General features: G+C 47.9%; 3 protein-coding genes across 4 annotated transcripts in view; all 3 read right to left on the bottom strand.

The window, feature by feature from the left end:
* Nucleotides 1-6,632, bottom strand: part of LOC147224186 (glutamate receptor ionotropic, kainate 1) — a 28,065-nt gene extending 21,433 nt beyond the window's left edge. For both annotated transcript variants that reach the window (XM_086164372.1, XM_086164371.1), the window contains exon 1: nt 6,260-6,632. In XM_086164372.1, the coding sequence (XP_086020498.1) occupies nt 6,260-6,344 (85 nt within the window). In that variant the 5' untranslated portion in view covers nt 6,345-6,632. The remainder of the gene's footprint in view (nt 1-6,259) is intronic.
* A 1,567-nt stretch (nt 6,633-8,199) lies between these two features.
* On the bottom strand, nt 8,200-10,110 carry LOC147224187 (claudin-8-like). The gene has a single exon (XM_086164636.1). The coding sequence runs from the start codon at nt 9,942-9,944 to the stop codon at nt 8,853-8,855; it is 1,092 nt and encodes a 363-aa protein (XP_086020762.1). The 5' UTR covers nt 9,945-10,110; the 3' UTR covers nt 8,200-8,852.
* A 14-nt stretch (nt 10,111-10,124) lies between these two features.
* cldn8.1 (claudin 8.1) lies at nt 10,125-12,395 on the bottom strand. Its single transcript, XM_086164637.1, has one exon. It carries the CDS (start codon nt 12,317-12,319, stop codon nt 11,561-11,563), a length of 759 nt encoding a protein of 252 aa, XP_086020763.1. The 5' UTR covers nt 12,320-12,395; the 3' UTR covers nt 10,125-11,560.
* Between the last annotated feature and the right edge of the window lie 874 nt (nt 12,396-13,269).

Raw genomic sequence — 13,269 nt, forward strand, 5'->3', positions numbered from 1 at the left:
CTCAAGGTCTTGGTTAGGACCGTTTTGGACCATCGGATTGATCCGGCAGGAACGATTCCAGAGATTCCGCATCGGTCTGTGAGGATTGAGATCTCGATTTATCTCGATTTAGGAACGGTAGGTAGTGACCGAGAGAACCGAAATGAGCGGAGCCAGATGAGAACCAGATGAACCGGATGAGATGGCGTCCAGGATGTCCCACCTGAAGGACAAAAACAATCGAAAAACAATCGTTTTCTCCTCTCTTTTTGCACCGAAATCCCCCACACGCGTGCGAAATAAGACACACGGGTGTCTGCCGTCACTCCGGCCTCAGATCCAATCTCTTTCGTGTCTAATGAGATTCCTGGTTTTCCGTAAAGCGGCCGGGGAGATTTGACGCGGCGGTTGTTTGTCTGCAATCGGGGATGAAGAGCATGGGGGGGGGTCGGGGAGGGCTCAAACAATCAGTGCTTGCGGTCAAAATTTAAAAAAATATGTGAAAAAATATAAGGTTGTAAGATGCGCTGTTTAATATACTGCTCAAAAAAAATAAAGGGAACACTTTAACTACACAATGTAACTCCAAGTCAATCACACTTGTGATTGACCCACTCCATTGGTTCATAAATTTGATTTCCATTGATCATTTTTATGTGATTTAGTTGTCAGCACATCAGCACATTCAACTATGTATTTAAAGCATTTAAAAAGAATATTTCATTTATTCAGATCTAGGATGTGTTTTTTTTTTCTTTTTTTGAGCAGGATATATATATATATATATGCATGTATATATGCATGTATATATGCATATATATTTACATATATACACATATATTTACATAAATATACATACGTATACATCATGTACACCCACATAAACGATATATAAATATGTATTTATGCATGTTTATATATATATTTACATATATACTGTGTACACATATATTTTCATAAATATACATATGTGTATATTACGTACGCCCACATATATGAAATATAAATATATATATATTGTAGTGTTTTAGTCAGGAAAAATGAGCAATATGTGTTTTTGGCCACAGCCACCCAACAAAAGACTGCGCTACAACTAATTTTCCCGCCCAATTCTGGGTAAAAACAATAACAGTATTCCTTGCAACCCCAAACAGCAACCACAAAATTCCCAGCAACATCAACATCACACAGAAAACAAGTATCAACATAAACCCCAACATCATGATCCGCTACAATATATATGTATATTTATTTATTTTTATTTTTATTGTGAATTTCTGTTTCTTTTTATTATTTTTTTTCATTTTTTATTGTCTTTACTTTTCCCGTCAATCTCTCATCACAGATGTAATATTAATTTTTTTTTTCATTTTTATTGTGAAAAAAAATATCATTTTTATTGCTTTTGTTTTTACATTTTTTCATTTTTTTCGTTTTTACTTTTTTCCGCCAATCTCTCATCCCAGGTGTAATATTTGTGTTTTTGTTTTTTTATTTTTATTGTGAAAAAAAATATCATTTTTATTGCTTTTGTTTTTACATTTTTTTCATTTTTTATTGTTTTTACTTTTTTCCGTCAATCTCTCATCACACGTGTCATTTTTATTTTTTCATTTTTGATTGTTTTTACTTTTTTCCCTCAGTCTCTCATCACAGGTGGAATGTTTATTTGCCCGTGGATGGGGTTGGACAAAAAGCACCTGGCCCACATCCATCCTTCAGGCATCGCCTTGGCAACGGCAGACACGGGTCTGAACCCTGCCGAGCGCCCCCTCCAACGCTCCCCCGGCATGACATCATAAGGATGTTGGTCACGGCCGCGATCGATTGCGATCACCCCCGGGGAAGAAAAGGACATCCCAGCAAGTCCTGCGACGGTGATAATCTCAAAATCAAAAGTCCAAATCAAGCAATGGCATCCAGTTTAAATTAATTTCCTCAGGAGCAACCGACTCACAACGGCAGGACAGACGTATCCTTCGCTGCAGAAAAATAGTTCCTGCCTCACTTGGACTCTATACTTTTTTTCATCTTTTATTTTTAATAATAACCGGCGACTCAAGGTCGGCGGCAGCGTCTCCGCTTCTTTTTTTTTTTTTTTTTTTTCGGAAAACGCGTTTGGAAATGTGTTTATACTCGCATGTGGCCAGAAACCAATTCCTTACGTAACACCGCTTTCTCTCGGAAAGCGCCTTAATTAAAAAAAACTTCACATCACGCTGAATATCATCGCAAAAATAATGAATTCCCTCCATCCTCCGCCCTCCTCCGATCGCCGTACCGCCGCCGATTCAACAGCTGCGGTCCGACGAAACCGACGGGAAACAGCGAGAGCGACGTGAACGCCACTTTAAGGCGAGGAAGCGTCAAACAATCCTCAAAGTATTTAAAAAAAAAAATCAACCACTGAGCCAGAAGCCCTCACTGCAGGAACTTTTAGCAGTTCCTTGCTTCTTCGTGCAATCGGACAGCAGAGGATGCAGGGTCTTTTTACATTTCCATAGGAACGCTTATTACTTAGGCGATTGTTGGAGCTCATAAGCCATGCCGGTACCATACTGCCGTTTTTAAAAACAGACGTTTTCCCGACGAAGAGGTCCGGGGGTTTTCCGGACTGCTACGCCGCAGAGGGGTTTTCCAGGGTACGCAGAACATTTCGACCGAAATAAGTAGAGTTAGCTAGCAGAGCAGTTCTTCGCAGTGCAAGAAAACGATAAAAACACTTCAAACCGTCCGAGTCCATGGACGCCTCAGACATTTATATCGCACATCGCTGCCTGTGGGAAACTAAAATAGTTCTCCTGCAGGAGGAAATGGAGCAGCTATTGACAAACAAACTTGGGTGCTTCCAAAAAAACAAGATACTAATGGAGATGTTGATGTAGTGAAGTACCTGAGTACTTCCTGTGACAAATATCAGCTGATTTATTTCAGCCTCTTCTATTTTTTTTTTTAGTCTTTTCATGCCTGACTCCCGACGCCGACATTTAATCGTAATCCAGGAAACGGCGTTTCAACGGCAGCGTGTGCGGCCGCTAGCGAGGAAATCTACGAATGGTTGAGGAGGTGAAGCGACGTGGAATATTTGCATCCCATTAGATGTGAAACGTTGAGTTCTAAATGGAGGTAGAGCTTTTTACGGCGTTTTGCTTTCACTCTGCCATTTCTTTCCCTTAATGATAACTGCATAATCGCACGGGTTTACTAAACTGATCAGGACGGCGCAGCCCGGTTTTAAAAAAAAAATTTAAAAATCCCCCTGGCGCCGCAGCCCACACCAACATCTGCTGAGACTGAGATGAAGCGTTTCTATGCGCATTTCTTATTCCAGGAAAGGCAAGAAAAAAAAACAGGAGATAAATTAAGCACGTGTATGTATGACTAATATATATCAAACTCGATTTCAAATGGAAATATCAAACAGAATCATGAAAAATTGATAATGTGTATTTATTGTATGCTAAATGACCTGGTTTGACCTGGTTGCAGTACCCTCACTGACCAGCGGGGACGCCAATGTGTAGAGATAATAAATAATGATAAAATATAAATGTATATCAAATTGCACCTCCATTTGTACCCAGGTTGACTACAGGTTGCGCTTGCCGTCGCTTCTGAGAGCTTTTTCAATTACGCCTCGCAGCAAGAAAGGGAAATTCTGACAGGGTGTGGAGTCTCCATGTTTGCTAAATGTCTGCAGGGGTTTCCTCAGACAATCCAAGAACATGCAGGAGGTCCAATAAAAAGCCCCGATATGTGGTACATCTATATGACGTAATTAGAGGGTGAACGGTTGCATTTCTTTGTGATGTGCCATTGGTTGGATGTCTATGTGGCGTGTGATTGGTTGTATGTCTATCTGCACATGTGATCGCCTCAAGTCTAGGGTGAACCCCGCTTGGAACCCCTGACAGCTGGGATAGGCTCTAGCACCCCAGGATAGTCGGTGTAGATAATGGATGAATTAATTAATGTTAATTTCCATGTTGACCGTCGGCTGTTCTCGATCACTTTGCTGCCATGTCATCTTTAATAGGGCAATGCATGCTGGGAGGTCAGTCCACCCAAAGAGTCTGCTCTCGCTGCGGGCCTGACTGTCAGCCCGAGGCGACGCTTCCTGTGATGTCCTCCTCCTCCTCCTCCACCATTTCAGCTCGGCGAGCATACATGTCTGGGGGCGTGGGGTTGTGGGCCGGCTTTCCTCGAATCCCGAGGAAAAGATCGATCAGGATTCCGATCGGAGCCGTTCTCACATGAAGGGGAGTCTTTTAAGGCAGGGGGGAACACAATGGCACAGTGTTTTCCTTTTCTCGCCTCTCCTCATCCCACCCCCTACCCCCCCTCCATCCCTCCGTCCCCCGACAAAATGAGCAGTACCACTTCAGCCTGGGCCCTTGGCCAGACTGTGAATGAATGAGGAGGTCCTACCCCGGTCCACTATCTCCGTTTGATGTGGCACACTGAGGACTCTCTGTCTCGCGATTTGGCCTCCCGAACACCCGGAGAAATAAAAACGCAGATCCCCCCCCCCCCCAAAAAAAGCCCAAAAAAACACCCCGAGACGGAGTACATATTAGGACGCGCGACATCCACGTTTCATCGACGTCGTGTCCGACACAGAAATAGCGTATCGGCGATTCAGACTTAAAATCACGCAAAAGAAGAGAAGGGGGGGGGGGGGGATTAGGCATCCGACCAACGGGGCGGCGAGCGACAAGACGCGGCTTCCCCGATGATAAGATTTGGAGCCGGGCGAGACCTTCCGCATAAAGAAGATTAGTGTTAGTTGTTTAAGGGGCTTGTGGAGCAGGGTGAGGACGGCGAGGCGAGGCGAGGCGAGGGAGGGGCGACTCGGTCCCGCCATTATTGCAGAACCCGGCGAGAGAAAGTCCCGAGCTGAGGAACCCGGACTGAGAAACGTTAATTGAAGCACCATATGGGGGTTGGTGGTGGTGACGGGGGGGGCGGGATTAATACGTGCGCGGTTCATGATGAGAATAACAAAGATTAGGTGACCCCGGACAGTGATAGATGATTTAGAGAGATTAACAATATGGAGCGCAGATTAGGGCGGCAAGAATGGGGAGGTGGCGCCGACCTATTAATCGGAAGGCGTTACGCAACGCCGCCTGTCTGACGGCGAAAAGTCTTTGAAGTGAAGGAAATTTGGAAGAATCTGGAGCCGCGCCGGGGGGGGGGGGGGGGTGAACGCACCCCCGCCCACAGGATGGTTGGAGGAGGGGGGGGGCTCCATTTTAAAAAAGTCATTTTTGTGACGCAACCCTCTCACCCCGAGTGCGAGTCCCGGTTAGGGCGGGGGGAAGCAATCAGCGGCGAGCAAACACCGCTCTGGCGTGCTTTTGTTTGAGTTGCGTCAGAAACCAGAGGGGGATATAACCGGAGCCGGGGGTCTGTCTAATTACGGGCGAAGTTGAAAGCGGAGAGGCCTTTTCTTGTCGACTAACAAAGGCGGCGGCAGACTCACTTTTATTCGCCATCAAAACGCTCCTCGTCACTTTTGAGGGGGTTGAGCGGAAACGGAATCTCGAGGTTCGAGTGCGATTTCGCGTTTCCTATCCAAGCCCTCCTCGTCGACGTTACCGTCTGACATAAGCCCTCTCCTCCGATAAAAAAAAAACAAAAAAACAAGGTACTTTTTAAGGTCAACTTAATCAGGCCTCTGACCTGCTCTGTCAGCTGACCGGAGAGAGAGATGGAGATGCCGACATCGGCCAACCAAAGTGGATTAACGTGACGAACTGATGAAAAGCAGCGGCGTTCTCTCCTCCTCCTCACCTGTTATATTAACCCGCACCACCTCCGGCCCCCATCCGAAAATGTGAAAATCCACTAAAACGCCCCTCGCCGTTGCGGATGAAGGGGAAAACAAGGTGTGGAATTTCTTCCGAAAAAGAATTAGAAGTCAGAAGAGGGAAATGAGATGGTTTGCGAGATAAATAAATGGTGTTTTCTAGCTCGTACCTCCAGGATAAAGCTGCCTGTGACATCTGGTATTTAAATGACCCGGAGATGGAGCGAGAGGGTTTTGGGCCCGAAATGACTCACGATCGGGGGCTTTAAAATGAAATTCACGCCGACGGAGACTCCGGGATAAATGACAATGACAAGAAAAACAAATAAATAAACGGATTCACTGTCACATTTTTAACTATAATTCATGTACAGTTGAGTTTTTGCATTGAGGTGATGCGTTCACTGCCTCTGGCTTTAGTCGGAAAAAACAGTTTCTCAATTAAAACGAACGGCGTCTGTCGCTCACCGATCCTCAGGACTTGCTGCGAACTGATCCAGAACTCTGCCATAAAGTACAGCAGGGAGAACGCCAGTCCCTTCCCGCTCGCCATGGTCCTCCCTCCGGGGTCGCTCCTCCGCGTCGGTGTCAGAATTTCATGCCGAAAACTTGGCGTTCGTCTCCGCCGAGACCGGGAGCGCGTAAAGGCGTCTGACCCACATCCTCCCCTCACTCCAAATGACAACCAAAACAAAACACACGCTCCGCGGGTTGGCCCTCATCGATCGGATTAGCTCCACTTTTATCTCCTTTATATTCCTTTAAGAGACATTAAGGCGTCCACCCCCCAGTCCCTTTTTCCATTTTCACTGGATGTCATGAGGTTTTTTTTCCCCCCCAATCTTCTTCCCGGTGCGCACTTGAAGCGTTCAAGAAGGAAGACTGCGCGTTGGACTCCTGTCATCAAGCTAGCGTAGACACAACATGCGTTTCCGGTGATACCTTTCAAAATAAAATAAAACAACACTAGTAGTTTTTTTTTTCAAACATTTTTTAACTTGTAATCTAATTCATGTTTGTCGATCAAAAGTTAATTTCGGAATGAAAAAACAGTGAGGTGTAAAAAAATCAACTGGATTACGGCTCCTTAAAACGTTTCCGTTGAATTTCTACGAACTAAAATATCGATTTTAATTCATTTACGGGGAGATTCTTCAACGAATCCGTCCTATAAATTTTCACCGGTGTTCCTCCCGTTTTTCTTCTCAACCCAACCGATTGCGAACAAACACAGGCTTTTATTTTGAAACCGTCACCTTAGTTCCGGTGCCAACCCTGGGCTGAATATGGCCGGCTTGACTCAGCCGAGGGTCCCTCCCGTGCAGGCGCTCAATTGAGGGCACGGCCAAGCCGCTGATCCGCGAACATGGATACGTCCTGAAGATTAACTTCAAATCTGGCAACATTCGACCTCAACAACGTCTTTGCTTCGGTACACCGAGGAATGATTAAATCTTTGCTACAATCCTGATGCAAATGCAGATCTAATCTTCAAACTGGTCCGTGACGCTCCCTTGAAGATTAACTACCTCAAACTGTTTATTGGACACACTCTCACGTCCAAATCAATTGTGGACGCAGGGGTGCATCGATGGGCAACTTGCGGGTTTTTAGGAGTTTAGTTGCAAAGATACGTCGGGCCCGGAGTGTGCCTCGGGCCTCCTTGGCCCTGGTGACCATGTTGTATCGTTTTAGTCAGGAAAAAAACCCTGGTTGACGGAAAAACATCCGTTTGATAAGCGATAGCTGTTGTCGTGCACAGCCACGCCACACAAGCGTGCGATACAACTGTTCCCGCTCAATTCCAGGTAAAAAAATTAAGAATTCCTTGCACCCCAAACCACACCCACAAAATTTCCAGCAACCCTAAAATCACACAAACAAGCGTCAACATAAACCCCAACATCCGTGACTGGCCACGATATCTTCATATTTTTGTCGCCAGACATTAAGAAGCTGGAAACACGGTTAGTTTTTCTGAGTGGCTCGTACACATTTAAGTGCAAAACACCGACATCCCCGCATAAAATGGGCATTTGTCAGAATCAGCAGGTGAAAACGACAGCAAAGCAAAATGTTTTGCAAGATCAAAAGTGACACTTGACCATCAGGATTAAAACGGGTTGAATGTTAGTTTATTTTCACGAAAACGTTCATTATTGTACCAACCATCCATCGCTTATGTATCTTTCATCAGAGGCTGATTGTATCTAGATAACATATATAAAATATATATTGCTATAAATGTGCCCAGGAGGGCCAGCGCTCATTGCGCGCTTTGGCGACATCTAGTGGCGAAATGGTGGTACTGCAGGTGATTGATTCTGCCGATCGAAAGTGATTTGTTTATTGATGCAAATCAAGATTGACACGTTTAATATGTAAACAAGAGAATCCAAATAGGGTGACTTCATTACTTTATTTTGCCTTTTTACAAGTTTTTACTTAACTAATTTGCAATGATCAAAGTATGATGAAAAAAAAAAGAAAACCTAAAACCTTCCTCATCCGCTTGCCAAGTTTTAGACTTGATAACACAAATCCTTTGCTCGCAGGGAACCTGAAACCTGAACTGCAAACCTATCCCCCCACACACACATGCACATACACACTCACACACACACATGCACACAAACAGCTTTGTGGTCAAACCTGCTGCGCCCGACTAACTGAACAGTCCGCCTCACGATCAGGGCGGTTGTGAGTATATTCTGAAAAGGGATTATTTCTTAAAATGCCCCCCGAGAGGTGGACGACATAGTGTATTAGGCCTTCGGTCATGGGGAAATGCAGCGATCACATATTTACAAAACACATTTGCGCTTTTCCCATTTATAATGTCATAAATCAGGGTTATTAGTTTGTTTAAAATAACTCACATTTCTCACAACATAAGACAAAAAAGTACGGAAACTAAACCAAGGTTAAAAATAAAATTAAAAAAATCACTTTCTGTGGAAGATCTGTGAATGAATGATCTCAAATATAAAAAGTGCTCTCAGCTCATAAAGTTAAATCAGCCATTTTAAAAAAAAAAGAAAAGGAAAAAGCAGATTCGTCTTCATATATACACACCGCCGCTGCTCCCGCTATGAGAGCCGCGCTCGATTCGCGACGATTTGTACGAGATGAAGACGGGAGTGTGCGGGACCGGGTGGAAACTGGACTGGTAGGACGCCGAGGGGTTGCTGGCGTAGATCAGAGAATGGGGCGTTCCGCTTTGGCTGATGTAGAGGGAGTTCCCCGGCGCGTAGACGTCCCCGTCGTGCTTCGCGCTTCTGATGGAGGAAATAGCGGCCGTGCTACCTTGATACAGCACCGGCGTGTTCCCGTGCACACTCGGGTTGTAGACCAGCGGCGGGCCGAGTAGGACTCCTTCGTTCGCCACCACGCCGGGGAGGCTCTGCGGCGGAAGCGCGAGCTGCTGCACCGCGGGGTCGCCGTGTTGCAGGGACGGCGGGTACGCGTTCGATCTGAAGCTGGGAACGCTCGAGATGGGACGGTACCTCGTCGGACCCGGGTGACCCTGCGCGGGATCGTACCCGAGCAGGTGGTGCGGGTGGTAAACGTCGAACGACTCCGAGTCGGAGGGTACGCGGCGGCAGACGAACAACATGGCGGAACAGAAAAGGAAAGCTCCCGTCACCCATCCGATGTAGAGCGCCTCGCCCAGCTCGCGTCTCTGAGCGTCGATCAGCAGGGGGTCGTAGAAATCCCGGATGATCACGTGACCCGTCCAGGATACGGGGATGAAAACGCAGACGCAGGCGAGGAACTGCATTCCTCCCGCGACCATCAGGATCACCGTCTTGACTCTGTCGTTCCCACGGAAACAAGAGATGCATCTCAGGCCGAACAGACCCAGGAGGAGCCCCAGACCCGACAGGGCCAGGGAGCAGCACATCAGACCCCGCGCCGCCTGCAGATCCGGCGGCAGGAAAAGCAGCGAGTCGTACACCTTGCACTGCATCCTGATGTTAGCCTGCCTGTAGCAGTTCAACCACAGGCCCTCCCAGCGGGTCTCCATGACCACAATGTTCTCGCCGATGAACGCCGTCACCTTCCACATGGGCAAGCCGGTGGCGGCCGCCGCCCCGATCAGGCCGACCAGCCCGACGCACATGGCGGCCAATTCGGAGATCTCCTGAGCCATGGCGCGGAGCGAGACGTCCAAAAACCAGTCGCCTAAAGCAAACCGCTAACGTTCATCTTGCATTTCCGCGGGAAGAAAGGTATCGGCGATGCGCCCCGGGCAGGTAAGATCTCCTTGTGCTGCGTTTGTTTTAGCGTGAGAGGCAGTTTATTGTGGGAAACGTGTCTCGCCGGCGCGCCATTGGCCGGAGAGATGAGGGCGAAAGAGACACGTGCTTGTTTTGTGTTTATGGTTACCCCGGCTGCGCCGCCGCCTGCCTTTACCTTCTTCCGCCGCCGCGCTTACAGATAACATCGGCGGTCAGACAATAACGGGATCGCCCTTCAGCTTCCTATTCACCCAGTTCCTGACGAGATTCACTTCCGAGAATATCTTCTGCGGAACGGGCTTCCAAGCTTCATCCGGGGGGGCGGACATCCTCTCTTAGTTTCAAAAAAGGCTTAAAACCTTTCCTTTTGTGACTATTTATAGTTAGCGCTAGGCTAGCTGCCATAGGCTCGGTCTCCTGATGGATATCCCACGACGCACCTCTCACTCCTCCTAATCTTCCTGTCGTCTCTGCACTTCTTGTTCCTTCATCAGTGCATGATAGTAACCTCAGATCTTCTCCCGTGTCCTCGGGCTCTCATTCCACCGACTCCCAGCCCGGGTGCGGCTTTATCTACTGCCAAGTTTCATCATGCGTCCGCCATTGTTATTACGAATTGTATCAATTCACCTATTAGCATGTAGCTGTTAGCATGACTGATAGCAAGATATGATTTGTGCCTCAGCGCCCTCATAACCTCCATCGTTATTACGAATTGTATCAATTCACCTATTAGCATGTAGCTGTTAGCATGACCGATAGCAAGAGATGATTTGTGCCTCTGCGACCTCATAACCTCCTCTGTATCTTTTACACTCTTGCTTCCTTTTCACTTTTTTTGAACCCAAACTGGTCGAGGCCAAAGGACGCCCACATTGAGTGGAAGGTTTCTGCTCCGTAAAGTGTTTTCAGTATCAATTAAAACTCTCTTCAGGGACAGGAACAATGATCTCATGCTAATAAAACCAGTTTATCTAAACCCGCAGTTGCTGCTAACTTAACCGACCGGGTGTTAAGCGATCAAAGACACTGATCAGAAAGGATCTGCGCTGTTGCGGTTTTATTTTTTTGCATAAACACCACAGAGCCGCTACGCCCACACCTTTGACAAGCTGCCCGAACCTGCATCTGGTGTTTACTCAGTCACTTTATTTCCCTGTTCCATCACCTCCCCGGACGCCTCGGGAAATTTCGCTTTACATTAAGCGAGCCATGGTGTCTGTCGGCGTGGCAACGACACCTCGGCGACCATAAGTCGACCATATAAACAAAGTATACGACTCGTGACAACAATCCCATGAATGTTTAGATAGAAAACAAACACACACATGCACGCATACACTTTTAACCTGATAGACAGCTACAGAAATACCCTTGAATATCGTATATAAAATGGTAGATACTTGTATTTTTCGTTGAATTTAAAAGTGTGAAGCTCACACACCTTTTGCAATGTTCCGTTCAAAAGAGGCCGATTCGTTGAAATCTTTTTCGCCACTTCGTATTTTCATGCGGTCCGTCTGCGTTTTCAGAGATAGGCCACCCCGCTGTGCACGGAGGGATGCGCCGAGCGGTAGCTGTAGCTGAGCGACGGATGTCTGGAAAGCACGGGCTGCGGCTGAGGGATCATCACCAGCTGCTGGGGCTGCAGAGGCTGTGGAGGATAGGCCATGTAATTGGAGTTCCGGGAGTACAAGTATCGCCCCCTGTTTTTTTCCTCCGATTGGACGTTACAGCAAGTAAACACGCATCCCCCGGCGAACAGGAAAGCGGCGGAGACCCAGCCGATGTAGAGCGCCTCCCCCAGCTCCCTGCGCTGGGCGTCCAGCAGCAGGGGGTTGTAGAAGTCCCGGATGATGACGTGACCCGTCCAGGACACGGGGATCAGGACGCAGATACAGGCCATGATGATCATGCTCCCGGCGACGATGAGGATCAGCCACTTGGCGCGGTCGTTGTCCTGGATGCAAGACGTGCACCGCAGCCCCAGCAAGCTGATCAGCAAACCCAAGCCGGCCAGCGCCAGGGCGCAGCACATGAGGCCCCTCGCCGCCTGCAGGTCGGGGGGCAACGCCAGGAGGGAGTCGTACACCTTGCACTGCATCCTGATGTTGGCCTGCCGGAAGCAGTTCATCCACAGGCCCTCGTAGCGGGTCTCGAACACGATGATATTCTCCCCGATGAACGCCGTGACCCGCCACATGGGCATCCCGGTGCTCGCCGCCGTCCCGATCAACCCGATCAGGGTCAGGATAAGACCCACGAGCTCCAGGGCTGAGCCGGCCATGGCCTCCGGACGATTCGCTCCGCACGGCGGGGAGTCTAGCGACGAAGTGGGAAGCGGGAGACTCCCTCAGCGAAGCGGTTCCTCATCTTAGTGGCGGAGGAAGAGCGCGTCGCCGTCCTGACGGCACTGCCCCCTCCCTGCGCACGGGCCACCGGCGAGGAAGGGGAGGGAAATGCGACCTGTTGCTAGGAAACGAGCCCCGGGGCTACTTTTTTTTTCTTTGTGCACCTACCTGAGAGACTCCTGTTAGCTACCACTTTGTTTATTCACAGGTCTCGGTTTACACTCCCAGATCAGGATTTGGGTGGAGGCCGGTTTTCCAAAGGGGGGGGTGGGTGGAGTGACTATGTGTGTGTGTGTGTGTGTGTGTGTTGGGTGATGGGTGGGGAGGTTGTTCTTTCAAAAATATCCAGTTAAATGGCGACTAGTTACAAGTTACACATGAATTAGATATCACTTGGATCTGGTCTCCGTATCAATTATTAAAATATATGACGACGTCTTGGTTCCAGGCAAGGATATAGGTGTATATGTGTGTGTGTGTGTGTGTGTCAACTTGCTGGTCGTGGTCGAAACTCAATGAGGAAGTTTCCTGCGCGATGATATCCAACCACTGTTTGCATGAATACCGGACGACCGGCTGCCGTGAAAAATGAAAAACGCCCGACACAACTCTGATAATGCCGGTCAGCTCGGACGGAATATGTATTCCATCTGCGTCACGGTTCTTTTTGAAAGCCGAAAGGTTCCTCTTCAAAGGATACACCTGCGCATGTTTAATCGTGGACGCCCCTCTGTTTGACGTTCAGGGCATTTTTGTTTTCAGACGAATCCCAATGATCTCTCTCTTCGATCCAGGACCGGAAGTTAAAAAAAAAAAAAGAGGGGTCGTACGTCCCCGATGGGATCGAAGCCCTTTTGTAAAATCGCTGCACAAAGCAGGGCGACGT

This window comes from Fistularia commersonii, chromosome 18 (assembly GCF_037954325.1).
Source record: "Fistularia commersonii isolate RoL2024-O1a breed Wild chromosome 18, RoL_Fcom_v1.0, whole genome shotgun sequence".
NCBI classification, from domain to species: Eukaryota; Metazoa; Chordata; class Actinopteri; order Syngnathiformes; family Fistulariidae; genus Fistularia; species Fistularia commersonii.